Genomic DNA, 25,191 nt, shown 5'->3' with positions numbered 1-25,191 from the left:
CCTTCCCTCCATCATAAGATCAAAAGTGGGGATGTTTACTGATGATTGCATTTCCTGACTCCCCAAAACCTGTCCGCCATCTGCAAGGCACAAGTCAGGAGTGTGAATATTCTCCACTTGCCTGGATGAGTGCAGCTCCAACAACACTCAAGAGGCTCAACACCATCCAGGACAAAGTGGCCTGAGGGGACGTCTGAATAATTTAACTTTTTCTTTTTTTCAATGTTTCATTGTGAAATTAATCTCCCTGAGGCACGGAGCTGCCTCAGGGAGATTTCTGCACTCTTACGCGCACATGTGCGAAAGAGCGCAGGCCCCAAATCTCCCTCCTCCTCCCGCCCGCACAGGTACTGGGCGCACAGGCCTTAATTGGCCTGCCCACATAAAATGGCGGCATGCAGCCGATTGCAGGCGTCAATCGGCTCCACGCCCACCCGCTCCCGACCGGGCCGTCCGATGGGAAGAAAATTCTCCCCATACACTCCCTCCACCATAGGCTCCCAGTAGCAACAGTGTGTACCATATACAAGATGCAATGCAGCAACTCGGCAAGCCTCCTTCAACAGCACCTTCCAAACCCGTGACCTCTACCACCAAGGGCAGCAAATGTATAGGAACACCACTACCTACAAGTACGCCTCCAAGCCACACACACCATCCTGACTTGGAACTATATCGCCATTCCTTCACTGTCACTGGCTCAAATGATGGAGCTCCCTCCCTAACAGGGTGATACCAACACCACATTGACTCCAGTGTTCTTTTTTTTAATATTCATTCATGGGATGTGGGGTTCACTGGCTGGGCCAGCATTTATTACCCATCCCTAGTTGCCCTTGAGAAGGTGGTGGTGAGCTGCCTTCTTGAACTGCTGCAGTCCATGTGGTGTGGGTACACCCACAGTGGTGTTAGGAAGGGAGTTCCAGGATTTTGACCCAGCAACAGTGAAGGAACAGCAATATATTTACAAGTCAGGATGGTGAGTGACTTGGAGGGGAACTTCTAGTTGGTGGTATTCCCATCTATCTGCTGCCTTTGTCTTTCTAGATGGTAGTGGTCGTGGGTTTGGAAGGTGCTGTGGAAGGAACCTTGGTGAATTCCTGCAGTGCATCATGTAGATGGTACACACAGCTGCTACTGTGCGTTGGTGGCTGAGCGAGTGAATGTTTGTGGATGTGGTGCCAATCAAGTGGGCTGCTTTGTCCTAGATGGTGTCAAGCTTCTTGAGTGTTGTGGGAGCTGACTCATCCAGGCAAGTGGAGAGTATTCCATCACACTCCTGACTTGTGCCTTGTAGATGGTGGACAGGCTTTCGGGAGTCAGGAGCTGAGTTACTCGTCGCTCTATTCCCAGCCTCTGACTTGTTCTTGTAGCCACAGTATTTATATGGCTAGTCCAGTTCAGTTTCTGGTCAATGCTAACCCCCAGGATGTTGATAGTGGGGGATTCAGTGATGGTAATGCCATTGAACGTCTAGGGATGATGGTCGGATTCTCTCTTTTTGGAGATGATCATTGCTGACACTTGTGTGGTATGAATGTTACTTGCCATTTGTCAACCCAAGCCTGGATATTGTCCAGGTCTTGCTGCATTTGGACATGGACTGCTTCAGAATCTGAGGAGTCACGAATGGTGCTGAACATTGTGCAATCATCAGCGAACATCCCCACTTCTGACCTTATGATGGAAGGAAGGTCATTGATGAAGCAGCTGAAAATGGTTGGGCCGAGGACACTACCCTGAGGAACTCCTGTGGTGATGCCCTGGAGCTGAGATGACTGACCTCCAACAACCACAACCATCATCCTTTGTGCTAGGTATGACTCCAACCAGCAGAGTTTTCCCCCTGATTCCCATTGACTCCAGTTTTGCTAGGGCTCCTTGATGCCACACACTGTCAAATGCTGCCTTGATGTCAAGGGCAGTCACTCTCACCACACCTCGGGAGTTCAGCTCTTTTGTCATTGCTTGAACCAAGGCTGTAATGAGGTCAGGAGCTGAGCGGTCCTGGTGGAACCCAAACTGGGCATCAGTGAGCAGGTTATTGCTAAGCAAGTGCTGCTTGACAGCACTGTTGATGACCCCTTCCATTACTTTACTGATGATCGAAAGTAGACTGATGGGGTGGTAATTGACTGGGTTGGATTTGCCCTGCTTTTTGTGTACAGGACATACCTGGGAAATTTTCTACATAGCCGGGTAGATGCCAGTGTTGTAGCTGTACTGGAACAGTTTAGCTAGGGGGCCAAGTTCTGGAGCACAAGTCTTCAGTACTGAATAGTACTACAGAATATTGTCAGGGCCCATAGCCTTTGCAGCATCTAGTGCCTTCAGCCGTTTCTTGACGTCACGTGGAGTATATCGAATTGGCTGAAGACTGGCATCTGTGATGCTGGGGACCTCTGGAGGAGGCCAAGATGGATCATCCACTCAGCACTTCTGGTTCAAGAAGGCAGCTCACGACCACCTTCTCAAGAACAATGAGAGATGGGTAACAAATGCTGATCTTGCTAGCAATGCTCACATCCCATGAAAGAATAAAGAAAATGACTGCCACACATTTGCTGACATAGCAACAGTGACTACACTTTTAAAGTAATTTTGTTGTAATGCTTTAGGACATCCTAAGGTAATGAAAAGCATTACATAAATACAATGGTTTCTCTTTCTTTATTCTTAAACTTTTGCCAATAAGACTCCAGACCAGTAGTTAACACAAGTTTATAGCACTGTACCAGTGCAGAAGGTCTTAATACTGATAAGCAAGATTATAAGCACATATCCTAACACTGGAATAGGAATCATTAGATTCCTTGCTTTAAAGGGCACTGATGTCAAGAATAAATGTTCCCCTAAATTTTTTTTGCTAGAAACTATACGACAGAACAATGTAAATCACTTTGAAGTAATCATGCTGTGAATTATACATAGCATTAATATGCTGAAAGTGATACACTGGTTGTCTCCCTCAGAGATAAATGTTTGACAGAGCTTTTTTGCTAAAGATGCACATTAAACAAGTGAATGTTTCTCAATATGTTAGCTCAGTAGCGCATTAAATTAACAAAGTACCTGTTTGTTTTATTTCCTCTTATCCTTCTTTTATAATGGATTTTGTCCTGCTGTTAAATTATTCCTGCCTCCTTTGCAAACTGCTCTTTTCCCTTCTATCTGTTTTCTGAGAGAGTGATTAGGTGACTTAATCAAAATCTCAGTAAAGTCACAAATCACAAAATAATTATGGATGATGAAGGCCATTTGGCCCATCTTAATTCATCCATCCAGAATGACCCTTCAGTAACTCTCATTATAACGTAATTGTTAACTGATTTCAGGCATTTTGCCTTTATCGCTCTGTCCATAAGGGCCGTTCCACGTGTTGATCACCTGTGTCTACTGCACCCCACCACCCCCACCACATCATTGCAATTGCTCCAATATATCTAATATTTTTTACCCTTTAGCCAATTTATTGTTTAAATTAGAAGGCTTCCCCCAGGAAAATTGCACTGCTGATTTCACTGCCGTCAAACGCGAGTCTGGACCCCCATTGTCCCAAATCAAGGTCCCAAGCCCAGAGAAAAATCCAACACCTTTAGCTAACAAAAATATCAATCTCAGTTTTAAAATTAACAATTGACCTTGCGTTGGAAGAGAGTCCCAAAGTTCTGCCACTCTTTGAATGAAGAAGTGAATCCTAACTTCACTGCTGAGAGGTCTAATTTTACAACTATGCCCCCTATTCAAGACCCCTAAACTAGTAGAACCAGGGAGAGAGTAGCATGGAGCAGGGCACCTCCCTAATGCTATGCATTGTGCCAAGCTAAGTACTTCATCTCAGTATCCATGGAATTGTGTGTATACTTTCTCTCTCCACATGGCATTGCCCTCCAGTACACCAAGCACAAACATCATCCTACTGCCATTAATCACTTATACTTTCAAATGAACTTTAAGCAAGTTAATTGTATCAAACAGTTTCTGGTTATGTATTGTGTTTCGTAGGAATATTCCTCTGGCAATTATCTCCTCTCTGATCATTGTTACAATACTCTACCTGCTTGTAAATGTGGCTTACTACACAGTATTGACAGCTGACGAGGTGTTAGCATCCGGTGCAGTAGCTGTGGTAGGTAATCAAGAAAACTCACTATAATCTATTTTTCTCCTTTATTAGTTTCCTCCTGTTCAATTTTTATTGTGAATTTTGTACTCAACTTGTTTGAGTGTGTAATTACAAGGGAAAGAAAGAAATATCCCCATGTTAGATAAATGTCTTCTGCTGCCCCATGGCCTTTTTGTAAGGAGTCAGCCTATTCTGAGGTCCAGGACAGGGGCATAACCTGGATCACAAGGTTGGCCCACATCTGCCACTTGGTGGCCTGATAGGCCTGGTTTTATCTGGTGTATCAGCTGCCAATGCTCTGACAGGCCTCAGAGACCACCTTGGGAGTCCCGAACCTGGCCTACCCCTTCCTGCATCATTGACTCTCCCAACATCACTGGACAGAAATTCTAGGGCAAGGTTAGGACCTGGCATTTTAAGATAATTTCATTTGTAGCTCTTCCATGACAAAGTGGGAGTGGGAGTGCACCAAAAGGGTCATGAATTTTCAGCTCCCATTTGTCTAAAAGGACAAATAATGTGACAAAGAGCATAATGATATCACAAAGACATAGGGTAGAATTTTACAGCCCCTCCCACCAGCGGGATTTTCCGGTCCTGCCAAAGTCAATGGACTTTTTTGAATGGCTTGCCACGTTTTACGCCCCCAACCCCGCTGCAACGAGGCTGTAAAATTTCACCCATAAACTGAAAAAACATTGATCAAAACCATAATTGGAGCCAATATTTTCCTTCACAGCATTGTCTCAGCCAAGTGCTGTAACCTTCTCTATCCCTATATCCTCTATCATAAAATTTAGTCCTCTGAATCTGACTTTTTGTATACCCTGCCCTCCCCTCCCCTTTCCCACTGTTAATGGAGGAATTTTCGGATGTCTCAGCACTGCTCTTTGGAACTCCCTTCCTAAACCCCTCTAACTTCTACATTAATGAAAGTTGTTGTTTGGAACGTGCTGGATGAGCCAGATGAGGATGTTCTTGTTCCCACATGTTAATCTTAATAAAGAGAAAGCTCTGTAAGATTCAGATACTTGTACTGACCTCCTATCTTTCAACAAGCTGTTTGTTTATGACTATAATGTCCATGAGTCATTAGTCAACATTTCAGTGAAATTGTATGGAAGAGAAACTCTGTTTCCAAATAATAATTCTGAGTTTTTTTTTTAATTAGACCTTTGGAGATCGGACTCTGAAAGGCTTCTCCTCGGTGATTCAAATTCTTGTTGCACTGTCATGTCTTGGTGCAATAACTGGAGCCCTATTTGCAGTTTCCAGGTAGTATTGAGGATATCTGCATGGTTTAGTGATGACTCTAACACAAGAAAGTGCTTCCCTTAAACCAGAAGTTGATGACAAAACACTGCAGCTGGTTGCTTAATTGTACTAACATCCAGAGTTTCACCATTTCTCAGTTTGTTGGTTGGTTTGAGGGAGAAATTCTTCCCTTTTCTACCATCAAAAAGAGATAAATGCTTCTAGCAGCAGATAAAGTAGTATAAAGAAACAATTATACTGCACTCTTTGTTGTAAGGGCTGTTTTGTGTCTCACTGTCAGGTCTGAAGCCTTGTGTGGTTGAACATTAAGGGCAGGATTTTACTTGCGTTGGACAGGTGCGGTGGGCGGGCCCGGGAGCGGCCAGGAAAAGGTCCGCCGCCTGCGATCAGCCCCCTACCGCGATTTCACATTGGCCAGCCAGCGTGAACTGTGCACTGCAATGCTCAGCACTGCCGGGATGGGGGCTGGAGGAGGGCTAGCACGGAAGTCTGCACATGCATGCAGGAGCGCACGCTGAAATCTCCGGGGGCACAGAGCTGCCTCAGGGAGCTGAAGAATTGGAGAAACAAAAATATAGATTTAAAAGATGATATAAACATGTCTGCACACGTGACTCAGTCACATGAAGAGGGATATGTTTGAAATGGAGTTGAAAAAAATTTTCCGCTTTTTTAAATTCGCTGTTGGAAACCTCATCCCGCCCGTGGATGAGGTTTCATAAAAAATGCAAAGGCCACCTGGCCTATTCGCCCACCCACCATCCGAATGGTTGAGCAGGCAGTGAAAAATACAAATTAGTTACCTGCTTAAGGCCTCTTAATTGTCGGTGTGCGCACCCACCGACTGAAAGATCACGATAACATTGGGATGCTTGCCTGATGTCATTGTGTGTGATTTTGCGCCCAATCGGGTCAGGCATGCGCCCGCCCTACGAAAGTAAAATCCTGCCCTAAGTGTTTATTAACAACCCATAACTTTATACATCTCCAAGGTATTGCATTATGTGGTGCTGCCTCCATGTTAGCTTCTTCCATACTCTTCTACTGTACTCAGTCTACGATCATGTGACCCTTTACACCACTACATGACAGTACTGTTTCCCCAGGTTCACATCAACCTTTGCCCTGCCAAATATCCTTATAGTACACTCCTAATTTAATATGATGTGGTTTCATTGCACATTGACACAAAAGCAGAATAACTCCAGATCTGACACCCAAATGCACAAAATCCAACCCAAGTCCATCTCCAAGAACACTTTGGTACATGCAGTTTCATTTCAGCCCAGTCCATAGCTGCATTTTGAAAGTTCCTGCACAGTCAATTTAATCTCTTGGAAATTACATAGAGAGTTTGTTCACAGTGTTACAACTGGTCACTGGACAAGGTCTGCCAATTTGTTAACTTCCCAAACCGGACGCCAATATTGTGATGCTCCCGGGTAAGGGGGAATGAGCTGGCTCCCCTTCTTCATTCAACTCCCTTGGTTGGTCACAACAAGGTTAATTTAAAAGGAATCCCTTCCCCATGGATATCTTTTCCCAGTCTAAATGTATTTATGTTTTAGAAGGATCCAATTTAACCAGGCTTTCTTGAGTCTCCAGCTGAACGTCAGGATGCTGCCTCAGACTGTTTTTTTGGAAAAACATACTTTATTCATAAAATATCTGAAAGAACATTACAAAACATTTCTAAATGGCCGTCACAAAAAGTGCCATCATATTCAACTTTTACACATGGATCACGAGGTGCTTCAACACAATCAATGAATACAGTCATTTCAATATGATCATTACAGACAGTCAGACAATGCAATGGTATTGAAGGTATTGACATACATCGTGTTGGACTCTGAGGTGCTTCAATATAATAATAATATATTTAGTATTCACTACATACATTCATTGTGAGTCATACAGCCTGAGGGGTCTATACAATTCCCAACCCCTCGGTGCACTATGACAGAAAGGTCTTAGACAGTGACCTTTCCCCATTGCGCCCTTTCGGCGGCTGCCCAAGCTTTAGTGCATCCCTCAGCACGTAGACCTGGACCTTGGGATGTGCCAGTCTGCAACACTCGGTCAGGGACAACTCTTTGCACTGGAAGACCAACATGTTTCGGGCAGACCAAAGAGCATCTTTCTCCAGCAGCAGTTGATGTTTGTCTCGGTGTGTGTCCCTGGGAACAGCCCATAGATCACAGAGTCCTGTGTCACAGAACTGCTCAGGATGAACCTCGACAGAAACCATTACATCTCTCTCCAGACCTTCTTTGCAAAGGCACAATCCACAAGGAGGTGAACAACGGTCTCTTCCCCACCACAGCCACCTCGAGAGCAACGTGCAGAGGGGGTGAGACTCCTGGCGTGTAGGAAGGATCTGACGGGGAGGGCCTTTCTCACCACCAGCCAAGCTACATCTTGGTGCTTGTTGCAAAGTTCTGGCAATGAGGCATTCTGCCAAATGACTTTGACAGTCTGCTCGGGGAACCATCCCACAGGATCCACCCTCTCCTTTTCCTGCAGGGCCTCTCGGACGTTACGTGTCGACCACTGCCTGATGGGCTTGTGGTCAAAGGCGTTTCTCTGCATAAATTTTTCCACGAGGGACAGGTGGTACGGCACGGTCCAACTACTTGGAGCGTTCCGCAGCAGCGTGGCCAGACCCATCCTTTGCAACACTGGGGACAGGTAGAACCTCAGCACATAGTGACACTTGGTATTTGCGTACCAAGGGTCTACGCATAGCTTGATGCAGCCGCACACAAAGGTGGCCATCAGGATGAGGGCGATGTTGGGCATGTTTTTTCCCCCTTGATCTAGAGGCTTGTACATCGCGTCCCTGCAAACACGATCCATTTTCGGTCTCCAGATAAAGCGAAAGACGGCTCGGGTGATCACCATTGCGCAGGAGTGAGGAATGGGCCAGACCTGCACCACATACACCAACACCAAGAGTGCCTCACATCTGATGACCAGGTTCTTACCCGCAATGGAGAGGGAGCTTCGCTCCCATATGCCCAGTTTTCTTTTCACCATAGCCACTTGCTCCTTCCAGTTTCTAGCGCACGCCCCGGACCCTCCAAACCATATCCCCAGCACCTTCAGGCCGTCTGACCTGATGGTGAAGGGGACAAAGGATCGGTCAGCCCATTTCCCAAAGAACATGATGGCCTTGCTCTTGCTATGATTTATCTTGGCTCCTGAGGCCAGTTTGAACTAGTTCAGACATAGGCTATCATATCCCTGAGTAGCGCAAGGATGTCAGGGATATTCCTGCCGCGTACAGTGCAGATCTGGTCAGGGTGGATCACCAATTCCAGAGCGGACTTGACCCGATTGACGATGACCTTGGTCAGAATCTTATAGTCCACATTTAACAGTGAAATGGATCGCCAATTTCTAATTTCCTCCTTTTCCCTCTTCCACTTGTAGATGAGGGTGATGATGCCTTTCCTCATGGATTCTGACATGCTGCTGGCCAGAAGCATACTCTCGCATACTTCTAGCAGGTCTGGGCCGATCCAGTCCCACAGAGCCGAATGCAACTCAGCCGGCAAGCCGTCGCTTCCAGGAATTTTACTCTTCTCGAAGGGCCTTAGTCAGTTCATCAGGAGTTAGCAGTTTGTCCAGGCTCTCCCATGTCCTGTCGTCTAAGATCTCCGTGATCGGGGCCGGGAAGGACTGGGAGGCCGCGCTGTCTGTGGGCTTCATGTCATACAATCTGGCATAAAAGGATTTGCTGATCCTCAAAATGTCGGACTGCGATGACTTTACTGAGCCGTCTTCTTCCTTCAGGCTGCTGATCACAGAGCTCTCTCTATGTACCTTTTGGAAGAAGAAATGTGAGCACGTCTCATCCTGCTCCACGGAGTGGACTCTGGACCGGAAGATGATCTTGGAGGCCTCCGAGGCAAAGAGTGAGGCTTGCTGGCCCTTCAACTCTTGGAGTTCCTCCTTGACATCGACCCCCATCGACTGCAGCCGAAGCAGGTTCTGCATGTTTTTCAGGAGTCGGGACATTTCCCTCTGTTCCTTTCTAGCTTTCTGGACACCTTTGCGGATGAAAAACCTCTCGATGTTTCCCTTGATCGCTTCCCAACAGTGTGTCAGGGACTCAAAGAGGGGTTTCACGGTTCTCCAACTTCTGTAATCCCTCTTGAGTTCCTCAATGTTCTCTTGAATCAGCAGGTGCATGTTCAGCTTCCATGTCCCCCTGCCAACCCTCTGGTCTTCCTGTGAGTGACAGTCAGCCAGTAGAAGGCAGTGGTCAGAGAAGAACACCGGCTTGACGTCAGTGGATCTGACTGTGAATGCATGGGACACAGATGGACCCGTCTGGCCGCGACCAGGTGCATTTATGCTGCGCTCCGTCTGCAGGGCTGCTGAAGACGTCGTGCAGCTTGGCATCCTTTACTGTTTCCATCAGGAATCTGGGCGTGGCGTCCAATCTGCTGTTGGGCCTGCCGGATCGTCCAGCCGCATCGATGATGCAGTTGAAGTGACCGGCCTGGAGGTCGCCAGCAGCAACAGGAGCTGCTGTTTTGAGCACGGGCATACACGTTAATTAACTAGAGTTAATTCTTGCACAATACGTCTGCTACAAGGAGGCGCCCGCCCACCACCTCCTTAACCTTGGAGACGGTGAAGTTGCCTCCCTGCAGCAGAATACCCAGACCTGCGGAATGTGAGTCGTTTCCTCCCGACCAGATCGATGGCCCATGGGGCCACCATTGTGACCATTGCCTGTAGGAGCTGAGGTGCGGAATCGCACACTCCTGCAGAAACAACAGGTCAGCTTTGACCTTGGCACGGTAATCCAAGGTCGCAACACATCGCATAGTAGATTTAATGCAACGCACATTTAAGGATACAATCTTTATCCCCATTTTTAAAGCATTTTGTCGCTTACCAAACCTGTTGCCTTTGAGAGTTCCAGACCTTTGGTCTGCTCCTGCATACCCATAGTGTTCACAAATTGTCTCACTTTGGATGGACTTAAGAAACTGTCCTGAACCGTCCCATTGGAGATGTTCCACTCAGGTGGCATCTGGGAGTTCGTGCAAGGAGCGAGGTTTGAATTGCTCTCTGTTGGAGAAGTCTCTCCGATCCACTTCCCCTCTGGGACGTTGCTGCTCCCGGCTTCCTGGAGCTGGCTGCGCTGAGCACTTCACTGCTCCCAGATTCCTGGGGTTGAGGTACTCTGGCCTCTTCAAGTTGAGGGCGAAGTTGGGGTGCGCTGGTCTCTTCATTGTCTCCAGTGTTCTGGAGCTCGGGTGTCTCGTCCTCCACCTCCCTAGAGCTTCTTCTGTTGGTGCCGCCCTTGCCCTTCTTCATCCAAGAAGCAGTAGCCCTTGTCATCCATGTCAGATGGGAGACACCTCTTGCCACTCATCTGGGAAGTGGCTTGATCCCTTCTTATCCCCTTCTTCTTTTTGGCCCTCTCCACCAGCTGCCACTCCCCCTGTTGTTTTTCTGCTGGTTCCCCTTCCATTCATTCGCTCTACTGAGGATTGGGAGGTTCAGAGGGCAGTGCAATTGTTTGGCTGTCTGCTGCCTCAATCTTTTCCTTCATCTTGTCTCACTCTGTGTTCTTCTTTGTCCCATTGTGCTCGCTGGAGGCCTTGGTGTTTGGAGGGTTGCAAGTGTCCTTTGTAGTAGTGACACTGATCATTTCATCTGCTTCCCCCTCATTGATCTGGCCGCCTGTGCATAAGTGAGGCAGCATTTGGGGCAGGTCTTGTAGAGGTGGCCTGCCTCGCCACACGGGTTGCAGCACTTAGTCTGTTTGCAGTCCTTTGTCTGGTGCCCTTCCTGTTTGCAATTCTTGCAGAGGACGGCGCTTCAGTTGGCCGCGACATAACCAGACTTGCCGCATGAGCGACAAAGTTTGGGCTGCCCAGCGAAGACAAGGTAGCCACGGCTTCCCCCGATAGCAAAACTAGAAGGAGGATGGAGGATTGCTCCCTTACATCTGTCTTGAGCATGACCTTGGCCTGGCATTTGCTGGTCCAAATCCCGAAGGCATCTTTAACCTCAATGCAGCTTCCAACCTTGTCGACGTACCTGGCGAGGAAGATGAGAACATCGGCAACAGGGACGTGGGGGTTGTAGAGATGCACAGTCACCACACGGTCCCGTTGCAACGGCAGAGCAAAGAACGGCTCCACCATCAGGATCCTCATCTGCGGCTGGCCTCTCTTCTCCTTGAACACCTTCAGGAACTTGACGCAGGCAGCAACATTCTTGAAGGTCACATCGAGGCATCCAGCGCTGGGGAAGTCCTGCAGACAGTAGATCTCTGCGGCTTCAAATCCACCCGACTCCAAAAGGATTCGCTTAATGAAGAGAGCACGATCCATGGGTGTTCCTCCTTCACTGTCTTTCACCGCCACTCTAACGGTGTTATGTACCCCCTGGTTTGGGGCTCGACTGGTTGCAGCCATCACCTCTTCAAGTTCCTGATGTTAGGCACTGAAGCCTGCACATGCAGAAGAAGCTGATAAGAACAGATGCTACACTTGATCTTAGCCAAAAAGCCAGAAACTGCCTCAGACTGTTACTTGGTGTGACAGTCGATTGACCATTTGTCTATGAATAGCCAAATGTTTCTGCCAGTTGTCCAGTCAAGATAAGTGTTGGGTGGACTAAATTTCACATAAATGGACATTGCAAATGCCAGTGTAGGTTTAGTATTGTTAAGAGTTAGGAACATGCTGGCTCTTTTGTTTTTATTTAAGAAGGTAGAACATTGAAATTCTGTAATCAAATTAAAGCTGCAGCATTGGGATAATGCTTTAACTTAAACCTGATTCATAGGATAAATGTTTATTCTTCCACTATCTACATATGAGGATAATACAAGAGGGCTTGTGTCAAGTCAGTTGGATAATTACAGTAACAACAACTTCTTACTTTACTGGATTGCAAGCCTATAAGCGCATGCTCCAGCTTGTCAGGAGCAAGGACTCACTCACTCACTGAGGCAGTTAATTGACACTGAACAGAAGAGAAATATCTGCTAAATGCATAAAAATAACAATCTATTTTAACCAGTGACTTGAGGGCTGTACGGATCAGGAAGTGACCCTGTGACAGATAGGCCACAGACAAAATGTGCTTGCTGGATAATAACTGCTAATTTCTGTCTTGCAAAAGGGTATTCTTTGTGGCTTCAAGAGAAAATCAATGGCCAACTCTCTTCTCCATGATCCACATTCGACACCACACTCCTCTTCCAGCTGTACTTTTAATGGTGAGTACAGATCATAGGTGGCTTCAGTACTTCCTTGGCAGTACTGACCACAGTTTAATATATGTGTCAAACAAAATATTCTGCAACAAATACCATTCTGTTTACCAGTTGCATCTTGTATAGTGCTGCAGGCCAGATAACTGGAATTGTCTGAGCATTTTCATGAAGATATATTAATGTGTATAATGTTGTTGGAAATTATTTTTAAATTGGACTTGTAGTGGGGTCTGTGTGTGGCTTAACTGGATTAAAGCCAGCTAGTCTGGGTGCCTTGATGTATTGTAGTTTGAGATGTTAATTAGATAAACACAGGCTAGAAAGTAAAGAGTACATTTGCGTTTGTTGAATAAACTATTCAAAAGAAGGGAGTAAAATCTTGCACCTAGCTAGGAGACACCAAGCAATGTGTTTATATTACTAATAAAATTGGTACAATGGAAGGGATTTTATTGTTAGAAGAAGTGGAGTTCAAAGACCTAATGATATAATGAGAACTTATTTTCAAAGGGAAGGCTAGGTATAAACAGAAAGGAGTTTTGTATGTGCAGGTCAGAGGCATGTAAGATCTAAGCAACCTGTAAGCCCTACAACTGTGTCTGCAAAGGAACCAAATTGCAAGGAACCTCATTTTGAATTTGTAAGGTCAAATGTGTTTTGCCTGGTGTCTGTTTAAAGTCTATGGGTTATTGTTGCCTTGGGGAAGATTCACCTGGGAGTGATTAATTTGGGGATTTGTTTAAAAGTTATTAATAATTTGTAGACATGTGTATGTGCTTAATTTCTTGTTAAATTAATAAATGTTTAATTTAGTCTTATATAAAAAAAACCTCTTGAGTCTTGGTGGTTTTACTTCTGAATTCAGAGCTGCATCTCAAACATACCAATTGAAAATATAGGTTATGACAGTTGTTCAAGTTTCCCTCTGGGACTTAAACAATTTAGTCTTGATCAACTGCTGTGTCATAACAAACATCCTCGACTGTTTTTTGTAATCTATCAGCTGTTTTTGCTCTTGTTCGACAACGTACCTCTTAAATTGAATAACAGTCCACACATGGAAAATTCACTGCTGCTCTGTTGCCAGCATAGCCTCAAAGCTGGGTTTTCTGTTTCATGCAATGGAATCTGTGCTTTCCTCAATGACTCTTAATTCTCGGTGAAGCTTGGTTAGTGATCTTGGGTTGAGACAGGGTTTCCCAACATTTCTTACACACCAAGAAGGACACCATTTTCTACACCCGTACTGTGACTACAGTTAAAGTATTCACTGCATTTTCTCCTGTATTTGTAATCCATTTCTTACTGAGTATCCACCAATCTGTTTGAGGATTTTCTTTGATGTTCTGCATTGCATTCTCAAAAACATTAGAACCCATGCACATGGGCAAATGGATCCAGCTTTAAAGGTGACCAGGAGATCTGCACGCCAGCTTCCATTCAGACCTGTTCTGCTCCCAGAATGTCATGCGCTGAGTACTGAGACTGCAATGTTAATATTCAACTGAGCTGACATTGCATTATAGCACAACAACAGCCCAGTTCAGTATAAGCACATACAAAACCTAAAGAACTGTCATCCTGTAACCATTCCACCAGGATCAGATTATCTGCCCTCATATGTAGACAACATGCGGACAATGCAATCATTTTGAGGGCACAAAGGGCTGAATTTCCTCGCTAACATGCCAATCATGCCATTGGGGTGAATTTTGAGTCGGGAGCTCTCCCACATCTCTGCTGCCCAGGCCTTGACGCCCTGCTCCTTGGCTCCCCGGGGCCCTGCTCCTTCATTCCTCAGCAGTTGACATGTTTGATGGGGACAGTGTAGAGGGAGCTTTTCTCTGTATCTAATCCTGTGCATTCCCTGTCCTGGGGGTGTTTGATGGGGACAAGGTAGAGGAAGGTTTACTCTGTATCTAAACCCATGCAGTTCTTGTCCTGGGACTGTATGATGTGGACATGTGAGAGGAAGCTTTACCTTCTTTCTAACCCCGTGCTGTACCTGCGCTGGGAGTGTTTGATGGGGAGTCTGTAGAGGGAGCTTTACTCTGTATCTAACCCAACTCCTCGGCTCCCTGGGGCTCCAACTCACTACCGCTGGTTTTCACTGCTGCTCCAATCAGATTGTTTCTCTCCCACACTTCCTGCTGCTAGGCTCAATAGTAAGCCTATCAGCAGGAAACATGGGAGAGAAACAGCCTGTGGTTGGAGGAGCAGCTCCATGCAAAATCCTGCTTTCAAACTTACCTGTATGACCATCATTTTAAAAACTGGCCTTGGTGGCCACATAGAGGAGCTTCGTGGGCCATGTCAGCCAGTGGGCAATATGTTGGACAAGCCTGCTCTCGATTCTTTCAATGTCTGCAGTTTTTTTTCATCCATTCATGGAATGTGGGCATCTCTGGCAAGGCCATCATTTAATGTCCAGTTCGAGGATTTTGACCCAGCAATGATGAAGGAACAGTGATATACTTACAAGCCAAGATGATGTGTGACTTGGAAGAGAACACAGCAGGTTGTGGTGTTACTTTTTAAAATTTATTCCTTCACAGGATATGGACATCGCTGGCTAGAACAGCATTTATTGCCCTTCCCTAATTGCCCTTGAGTAGGTGGTAGTGAGCTGCCTTCTTGAACTACTGTAGTCCATGTGGTGTAGGTACACCCACAGTCCTGTTAGGGAGGGAGTTCCAGGATTTTGACCCAGCGACAGTGAAGGAATGGCGATATATTTCCAAGTCAGGATGGTGAATAGTTTGGAGGGGAACTTGCAGGCAGTGGTGTTCCCATGCGTCTGCTGCCCTTGTTCTCTAGGCAGTAGAGATCACAGGTTTGGAAGCTGCTGTTAAAAGACCCTTGATGAGTTGCTGCAGTACGTCTTGTAGATGGTACACACTGCTGCCACTGAATATCAGTGGTGGAAGGAGTGAATATTTGTGGATGGGGTGCCAGGTGCCAATCAAGCAAGATGCTTTGTCCTGGATGGTGTCAGGCTCTTTGAGTGTTGTTGGAGCTGCACTCATCCAGGCAAGTGGAGAGTATTCCATCACACTCCTGACTTGTGCCTTGTAGATGGTGGACAGCCTTTGGGGAGTCAGGAAGTGAGTTACTCACCACAGAATTCCTAACCTCTGACCTACTCTTGTAACCACAGTGTTTATATGGCTGGTCCAATTCAGTTTCTGGCCAATATGTGATGCAAATGTTATTTGCCACTCATTAGCCCAGGCTGTCCAAGTCTTGCTGCATTTGGACATGGACTGCTTCACAATCTGAGAAGTTGTGAATGGTGCTGAACATTGTGCAATCATCAGCGAACATCCCCACTTCTGACCTTCTGATGGAAGGAAGGTTATTAATGTAGCAGCTGAAGATGGTTGGGCTGGAGACACTACCCTGAGGAACTCCTGCAGTGATGTCCTGGGACTGAGATGATTGACCTCCAACAAGCACAACTATCTTCCTTTTTGCTAGGTATGACTCTAACCAATGGAGGGTTTTCTCCTGATTCCCATTGACTCAAGTTTTGCTAGGGCTCCTTGATGTCATACTCAGTCAAATGCTGCTTGATGTCAAAGCAGTCACTCTTACGTCACTTCTAGATTCAGCTCTTTTGTCTATATTTGGACCAAGGCTGTAATGAGGTCAGGAGCTAAGTAGCCCTGGTGGAACCTAAACCGAGCGTCAGTGAACAGGCTATTGCTGAGCAAGTGCCATTTGATAGCAGTATCCAAGACCCCTTCCATCACTGTACTGATCAAGAATTGGCCGGGTTGGATTTGTCTTGTTTTTTGTGGACAGGATATATCTGGGGAATTTTCCACAACATCAGGTCAATGACAGTGTTGTACCTGTACTGGAACAGCTTGGCTTGGGGTGTAGTTAGTCCTGGAGCACAGATGTTCAATACCTGGAAGGGAACTTGCAAATAGTAGCGTTCCAATGTGACAGTTCCCTTGTCCTAGGTGGTAGAGGTCCTGGGTTTAGAAGGTGCTGTCAAAGGAGCTTTAATGAATTGCTGTAGTCTATCTTTTAGGTGGTACACACTGCTTTGTCCTTATGGTGTCAAACTTCTTGAATGTTATGGAGTTGCACTGATCCAGGCAAGTGGAGAGTTTTCCATCGTACTCCTGACTTATGCCTTGCAGATGGTGGCTATTTACCCCATAATACCTACTAATGTTGCCACAACACTTGCATGCCTGGTCCAATTAACTTTCTCGTCAATGGTGATCTCCACAATTTTGGTAATTGGGGATTCAGTGATGGTAATGCTCTCGAATGTTATGGGGAGGTGGTTAGACTCTCTTGTCATCACATGGAATTTGTATGGCATGAATGTTGCTTGCCACTTATCAGCCCAAGTCTAAATGTTGTCCAGGTCCTGCAGTATATGGACATGGATTGCTTCAGCGAACATCCCTACTTATAGAGAATTTCCCCTGATTCCCATTGACTTCAATTTTCCTAGATGTCATACTTGGCGAAATGTTACTTTGATGTCAAGGACAGTCACCCTCTTCTCACCTCTGGAATTCGGTTCTGTTCTCCACGTTTGGACCAAAGCTTTAATGGGATCTAGAGCCGATTGTTCTTGACAGAACCCAAATTAAGCATTGGTGAGCAGGCTATTGGTATGTAGGTGCCACTTGCTAGCACTATTGATGATAGCTTCCAATACTTCAGTCATAGAATCATAGAATGGTTACAGCACAGAAGGAGGCCATTCAACCTGTCATGTCCGTGCCAGCTCTCTGCAAGAGCAATTCAGCTAGTCCTACTTCCCCACTTTTTGCCCATGGCCCTGTAAATTTTGCTCTTCAGATAATTATCCAGTTCTCTTTTAAGTCTCAGGCAATGCATTCCAGATTCTAACCACTTGCTGCATAGTTTGTCCTCATGACGGCATTGCTTCTTTTGCAAATCACCTTAAATTGGCGCCCTCTGGTTCTGGATCTTTCCACCAATGGGAACAGGTTTGCCCCATCTATTCTGTCCAGGACCTTCATAATATTGAACACCTCTCTCAAATCTCCCCTTAATTTTCTCTTCTCCAAGCAGAACAGCCTCAGTTTCTCCAACCTTTGCACCTAACTGAAGTTCCTCATCACTGGATTCTCGTGAATCTTTCCTGCATTCTCTCTAAAGCCTTCACATCCTTCCTGAATTGTGGTGCTCAAAACCAAAGCGGTAACTGGCTGGATTAGATTTGCCCTGTTGTTTGTATTCAAGTATTTAGTGCATTTCCCCCAGTGTTATTAAACTATCTTTGTGTCTTCCTCAGTATCCACTGGTCATTTTGATGATTTTCTTTGGTGATCTATATGGTTTGCTGAATTTAAACAGCTTTCCCCGATGGCTGTTTATGGGGCTTGTAACCTTTGGACTCATTCGACACCGTTACAAACAGCCAGATCTGCACCGTCCATTCAAGGTACAGTATAATAGGATATTCATTAAGCAAAAGATAGCTCAGCACCAAGGTATTGTCTGCAATTTCAGCTCCAGCACTTGATTCATTCTTACCTTGTGTAGCGCCACATAGTGAGCTCTCCTTCCTCCATTCTGTCCCATTGACTTGCCTGTTGAATGGCCTGATCTCCACCAAGGTCTTTAGTGGGTCTTGGTTTCTGATCTTTGGGCCATTTCTGCCCCCTATAAGATCCTTCGCTGGATCCTTTGCTGATAAAGCAGCATCCTCACTGTACCATGGGTGGAATTTCCTCCTTCGCACTGACACATTCCCTCTTGACAGTGGGAATCCCACCAGGAGCTTCCATGCATAATTAACGAGCCTTCACCAGGTGGATATGGAGCAGCAAGCAGAACTCTTGCCCATCAGGAAATCCATCCCAAACAGGAGAATTTCCCTCCCAAACTTTGGAGCTCCTTTTGTGCGCTATGTTCCCAGATCCTGCAAACTTGGAACATTGCATGTACTCACTCAGTCACTTCCATGTAATCAGCCTATACCTCTCCAAATAGCACTACTCCCCATTGCTGTATCACCTGCAGCAAGAACCTAAAGCTTCATCCCCAAATAGGAGAAGTTTCACCACTTTCCTCAGAAAGAATATAGTGGATGAAAACACCTGAGGTACAATTTGTATGCTTCAAAATGTGATTTCCCCTTAAATCCAAGCATCAGCCTTTAAATGTTGCTATCTTTCAGGTTTCCCAGCGCCATTGGATGACACTACCCATCAGGCTCCCTGTGCACATTCTTCCAGTTCAGAGACTGAACTAGTTTCATAAAATTGTATGAGGTCAATCCTCCTCTCTGTCAGCACTGGTGTGTCCGTGTCATGATGAACACAGACTCAACCTTTACAATCTCTCAAGATCAAGGCTTGTTTTTTTTTAAATCAGCATGTGTTATGTAATCACAGCATGTACATTTTATTATATATTTATTCATAAATTAGAAAATACGGTTTGTTATGAAGCAGTTTAATAGCACTGCTGTTAAAAGTAACTGGGAAGTGAGCTAATCAAAAATGTTCTTATTGCTTTAGGTTCCAATTATCATTCCTGGAATTTTTACTGCAATGTGCATGTTCATTGTAGTCACATCCCTTTACTCCGACCCTATCAACACAGGGATTGGCTGTGCCTTAACCCTATCCGGTGTACCTGTCTATTACCTTGTAGTATGCCGGCATCAAGGACCAGCCTGGTGCAGAAAAGCACTTTGTAAGTACACATGTAAAATCAGACCTGTAAAATCATATCTCTAGACTTGACTTATTCTAATGTACTCCTGGCCAGCTTCCTATGTTCCACCCTCTGTAAACTTGAGGTCATCCAAATCTCTGTTGTCCTTGTCCTAACTCACATCAATTCCCAGTCACCCATCACCCTTGTGCTTACTAACTTAAATTGACTCCCCGTTAAGCAATGCCTCAATTTTTAAATTCTCATCCTTGTTTTTAAATCCCTCCATAGACTCATCCCTCCCTATCTCTGTAATCTCCTCCAGCCCCATAACCCTCCAAGATATCTATTCTCCTCTAATTCTGGCCTCTTCAGCAACCCAATTTTAATCACGCCACCAACAGTGGCTGCACTTGCAGCTATCAGGGCCCTAAGCTTTGGAATTCTCTCCCTATACTCTCCACCACTCTATCCTGCTTTCTTCCTATAAAACACTCCTTAAAACTTACCTCTTTGTCTAAACTTTTGGTTACCTGCCCTACTATCTCCTTATGTGACTCAGTGTCATGTTCTGTTTCATAACATTCCTGTGACGTGCCTTGGGATTATATTATATTAAAGGTGCTAAATAAATACAAGTTGTTGCTGCTGTTGCTGTGTATTAGGACTGAAAGAAAAGAGCCAAAGAACTTGATGAATACAGAGTAATGGGAAATGGATGTACTTCGTAAAACTTAATGTAAATATTGTAAGGTACCTCTCCCAGCTGGAAGCATTGCTCCACGTAATAAGGATTGGAGTATTGGGCTTAGGATGTCAATGTGGTCAATTCACAGTGCTTGCAAATTTCCAGTGATTAATTTTAATTAACAGATAATCAAAACTATGCAAATTGGGCATCTCCATAGCTGACTCTTCAGTGCAGGCTCTCATCAGGCAAGATTCCACATTGGGAGAGGTGCCTCATAAAACTTACCCTTTGAAGAAGTTGTAATATCCTGCAACTAAAAATGTTCAATGTTAGATGGGTCAATTGGATGATGCTGCATTTGCATAAGATCAGATCCAGGGTTGACACTCATATGCATGTGGCAAGGGTAAATTCATGTTGATGAAGCCCCCTTGAATGAGACTGCAAGAAACCTAAGTGTGCCATCGGGTGAAAAGATATTTCCATTTTCTATTGAAAAAACAGGTATTTCGTTTTCATGAGGAAAACCTGCATATGTTTCAGCAACTCCTTTGCTGTGTTTTGTCTCATACCTAGAGATTTTTTCCTCTCACCACCATCCACTTCACCCCATGCCAGTGATTACATCAAGGCCTTTAAGAATTCAAATGGACAGATTGTCCATTCAGAGTACAACTTTTCACAGCAAACACCAAAAAATGAAAACCACAAGAGTAAAGCTAATTTGGTTCCTCCGTGATTTGTCAAATATCTTTGCAACAGTACTCGTGTTACTAAATATTCTCCTTAATTAAAGGTGTTTAAATTCAGGAATTTTATTTGGAACCTTTTCACAAATAGCATCCGTACTGCCAATATATCATCACCTCCATTATGGTCTGTCTGCTGAATATAACCACAAGGATTGGGATTTCATCTCATTCCAACTACAAATCACAGCCAATTTTTTGCATTCTTTTTAAAAAAGAGGAGAACCTCCTCCTCCTTCAGGTGCCATGCCCTCAGAGGGCATTGGTGTCCATGGACTTTCATTGGGTTGGTCCATGATTATGCTTGGTAAAGTACTGCAATGGTTTACCATTGCCTTCGGCAGTGTGGCTGACCAGGAAACTCTCACACTCTTACCACCTGCTTTCAGGTGTGTTGGAAGGATTTTCAGGCTGATAATCAACCTGTTCGGCCACATTATGTACGCACCTTCCATGGCCATCAAGTCCTGAAGTGGGACTTGAACCCAGAACTTCTAGCCCAGAGATAGGGACATTACCATTGTACCACAAGATCTCCAGAGAGAGAACAGTGGAGTAAAAAAGAGAAAGAGTGATTTCATTTGTCACATCTGGTCCAGATTAAAAAATCAATTTGATGAATTGTAAAAAATATAGAAATTGAGTATTGCTGAAAAAAGAGACATGGTTGAAGCTTTCTGTCTTGAACTGATCAGGACAGATCGCAAGATTGATACCCAGTGAATTGATATTCTTGTGAATCTGTCCTGATGAGTACAAGATGAAAAGCTTCAACAGCATGTCTCTTTTTTTCAGCAATACTCAAGTTCTGTACTACCGAGTAGCTAAACATATAGAAATAATGGCTGGTGGGCATTGAATAAAATTCCCACAAAGAAACCCTTCAGGTTTACAATATACAATTATTTGGACAGCCAAGGGCTGATTAAGGATAGTCAGCATGGCTTTGTGCGTGGTAGGTCGTGTTTAACGAACCTTGTAGAGTTTTTCGAGGAGGTTACCAAGAAAGTAGATGAAGGAAAGGCTGTGGATGTTGTCTACATGGACTTTAGTAAGGCCTTTGACAAGGTCCCACATGGGAGGTTAGTTCAGAAGGTTCAGACACTTGGTGTCCATGGAGAGGTTGTAAACTGGATTCGAAATTGGCTGTGTAGGAGAAGACAGAGAGTGGTAGTGGATGATTGCTTCTCAGACTGGAGGTCTGTGACTAGCGGTGTGCCTCAGGGATCTGTGCTGGGACCATTGTTGTTTGTTGTCTATATCAATGATTTGGATGATAATGTGGTAAATTGGATCAGCAAGTTTGCTGATGACACTAAGATTGGAGGCATTGTGGACAGCGAGGAAGGCTTTCAAAGCTTGCAGAGGGATCTGGACCAACTGGAAAAATGGGCCAGAAAATGGCAGATGGAATTTAATGCAGAAAAGTGTGAGGTGTTGCATTTTGGAAGGACAAATCAAGGTAGGACATACACAGTAAATGGTAGGGCACTGAGGAATGCGGAGGAACAAAGGGATCTGGGAGTTCAGATACATAATTCCCTGAAAGTGGCATCACAGGTAGACAGGGCTGTAAAGAAAGCTTTTGGCATACTGGCCTTCATAAATCAAAGTACTGAGTATAGGAGTTGGGATGTTATGGTGAGGTTGTATAAGACATTGGTGAGGCCAATTTTGGAGTATTGTGTGCAGTTCTGGTCGCCTAACTACAGGAAGGATATCAGTAAGATTGAAAGAGTGCAGAGAAGATTTACTAGGATGTTGCCGGGTCTTAAGGAGTTGAGTTACAGGGAAAGATTAAACAGGTTAGGACTTTATTCCTTGGAGCGTAGAAGGATGAGGGGAGATTTGATAGAAGTTTACAAAATTATGAGGGGTATAGACAGAGTAAATGCGAGTAGGCTCTTTCCACTTAGATTAGGAGAGATAAACAAGAGAGGACATGGCTTTAGGGTGAAAGGGGAAAGGTTTAGGGGGAACATTAGGGGGAACTTCTTCACTCATAGAGTGGTGAGAGTGTGGAATGAGCTGCCATCTGACGTGGTAAATGCGGGCTCACTCTTAAGTTTTAAGAATAAATTGGATAGATACATGGATGGGAGAGGTCTGGAGGGTTAAGGACTGGGTGCAGGTCAATGGGAATAGCGGAATAATATTTCGGCACAGACTAGAAGGGCCGAATGGCCTGTTTTCTGTGCTGTAGTGTTCTATGGTTCTATGGTTCTAGGTCATCTGCTCCCAAGAAGCTTGATGGTCCTAGTGTCATTGAAAGATGTTAGTAACAGAATAATGTGACACAGGTTATGCCAGTGTATATTTTCTGACTGTTTTAACAGCATTAACACATTTAAAATAAACAGATTAACATCAGCATCAAAATCAAGTCAATTAAAAATAATTTCCTGCATCTTGTTGAGGATATATTCAATTTCCACTTTTCATTGAAGAAGTACAAAGTGCCTTGACAGTAGTAAATGCAGAAATTTCAAGTATTCTCTGCTTAGCCTTGACATTTGTTCAGTGCATAAGATTCATCGGATGCTCTCATAAAATAGGCAGCACTTGCACTGCCACATTTATTGTCCATCTCTTCCTGTCAGGGAAGATGTACAACTGAGTAGCCTGTGACGCCATTTCAGAGGATATTACGAGTTACTATATCTTGCCAGCCCAGAATGAAGGTGGTTCCGACAGGATCATATTACTGACCTAGTTTGCTTTTGACACAATCTTGCAACTTTTAGTGTCATTTGTTTCTGGTATTCGGTCAAAATGGTTAGATTTATTAAATTCAGTTTCACAATTTGTAACTGTGGGATTTGAAGACAGGGCTAATAGTCCCATGTCAAACCATTAGGCTACCATTCATCTGCAATCTATAAGATTATCATTTAAAAAAGGCAATTAGGCCCTTCGTATTCCTTTTGATGGTTACATTCTTGCAAAGAATCATCACTAACTTTAACATCCTGCTGTCTGGGGTGAGATTATCTTAAATATGTTTTAATGCCTTTGATTTGTATTTGTGCTCCAATATTAGTTAGAGCATATCTGCTTGCTCTTTCAGATCATTTCACTGTCAAACTGCAAATTTTAATGGAGGTGGTTCAACAGGAGATTGTGACCTACTAAGAAACTGATAGAGAACTCAAATCCTACTGCACACTCATCGTGGAATCATTGCAAGGGATCATCCACAAAGCATATGTTCTGAGCAATAGAATATGATCAGTATGTGAGAACTGCACTCTCACTTACTCTGTTGTGTGAAATAGTTATGCATGAAATTCTGCTGTTAACTTCACTAGTTTACCTCTTTCATGACTAATTCTCTGAATAATACAATAAGAATACAGGTGCTGAATAAATTAGGCTTAGTTGTTAATGATAAATTTATAAACACGTTTCAACAAATCTGAGAGAAAGTATTAAAGAAAGAAAAATGTGCAATGTTAAAAAGAGAGAAACAATAGCTTACCATGTTTCTTAGAATTGTCATGTACAATGGATTGCTGTGAAGTGCAGTGATTGTTGATATGTATGCAAACTGATAAACTGGTTGATCAAACTTGTTGGCCAAAAATTGAGGCTCCAATTTATACAGAACCGTAGAATGATTACAACACAGGAGGCCATTCTCCCTGTCATGTCCATGCTGGCCCTCTGCAAGAGCAACTCACCTGGTTCCATGCTCCACCATTTCCCTGTAGGCCTGCAAATACATCCTCTTTAGCTGATTACCCAATTCTCTTTTAAAGGTCTCAATTGAATCTGCCTCCACCACACTCTCAGGCAGCACATTCCAAATTCTAACCATTCACTGCATAAAAAAAGTTTATCCCCATGTTGCCTCCACTTCTTTTCCTAATCTCCTTAAGTCTGTTCTTGATCCTTCAGACAACAGAAACAGTTTATCTCTATCTACTCTGTACCGTCATGATTTTGAACACGTCTATCAAATCTGTCAAATCTCCTCTTAATCTTGTCTTTTCCAAGAAGAACAGCCCCACCTTCTCCAATTTATCCACATAACTGAAGTTCCTCATCCCTGGAACTATTCTCATGAAGCTTTTCTGCACCTTCTCTAATACCTTCACATCCTTTCTAAAGTGTGGTGCCCAGACTTATCGGGGGAAGATGGTAGTGTAGTGTTAATATCACTGGAATAGTAATCCAGGGGCCCAGCCTAATGCTCTGCAGATGTGGGTTCAAATTCCAGCACGGTAGCTGGTGGAATTTAGATTCAATTAATAAATCTGGAATATAAAGTTAGTCTCAGTAATGGTGACCATGACAACTATCATCAATTGTTGTAAAAACCCATCTGGTTCACTAATGTCCTTTAGGGAAGGAAATCTGCCATCATTACCTGGTCTGGACTACATGTGACTCCAGACCCACAGCAATGTGATTGACTCTTAACTGCCCTCAGTTCAAAGGC

At 44.5% G+C, this 25,191-nt stretch overlaps 1 protein-coding gene across 2 annotated transcripts in view; it reads left to right on the top strand.

Moving 5' to 3' along the window:
* Positions 1-24,325, top strand: part of LOC144696672 (cystine/glutamate transporter-like) — an 81,264-nt gene extending 56,939 nt beyond the window's left edge. For both annotated transcript variants that reach the window (XM_078568246.1, XM_078568244.1), the window contains 6 exons: positions 4,006-4,129; positions 5,298-5,401; positions 12,560-12,656; positions 17,941-18,090; positions 19,172-19,349; positions 23,818-24,325. In XM_078568246.1, the coding sequence (XP_078424372.1) occupies positions 4,006-4,129; positions 5,298-5,401; positions 12,560-12,656; positions 17,941-18,090; positions 19,172-19,349; positions 23,818-23,882 (718 nt within the window). In that variant the 3' untranslated portion in view covers positions 23,883-24,325. The remainder of the gene's footprint in view (positions 1-4,005; positions 4,130-5,297; positions 5,402-12,559; positions 12,657-17,940; positions 18,091-19,171; positions 19,350-23,817) is intronic.
* Positions 24,326-25,191: the final 866 nt, after the last annotated feature.

This window comes from Cetorhinus maximus, chromosome 22 (assembly GCF_964194155.1).
Source record: "Cetorhinus maximus chromosome 22, sCetMax3.hap1.1, whole genome shotgun sequence".
Taxonomy (NCBI): domain Eukaryota; kingdom Metazoa; phylum Chordata; class Chondrichthyes; order Lamniformes; family Cetorhinidae; genus Cetorhinus; species Cetorhinus maximus.
Note: the sequence above shows the minus strand (reverse complement) of the source record. Positions and strands in the feature narration are given on the sequence as shown.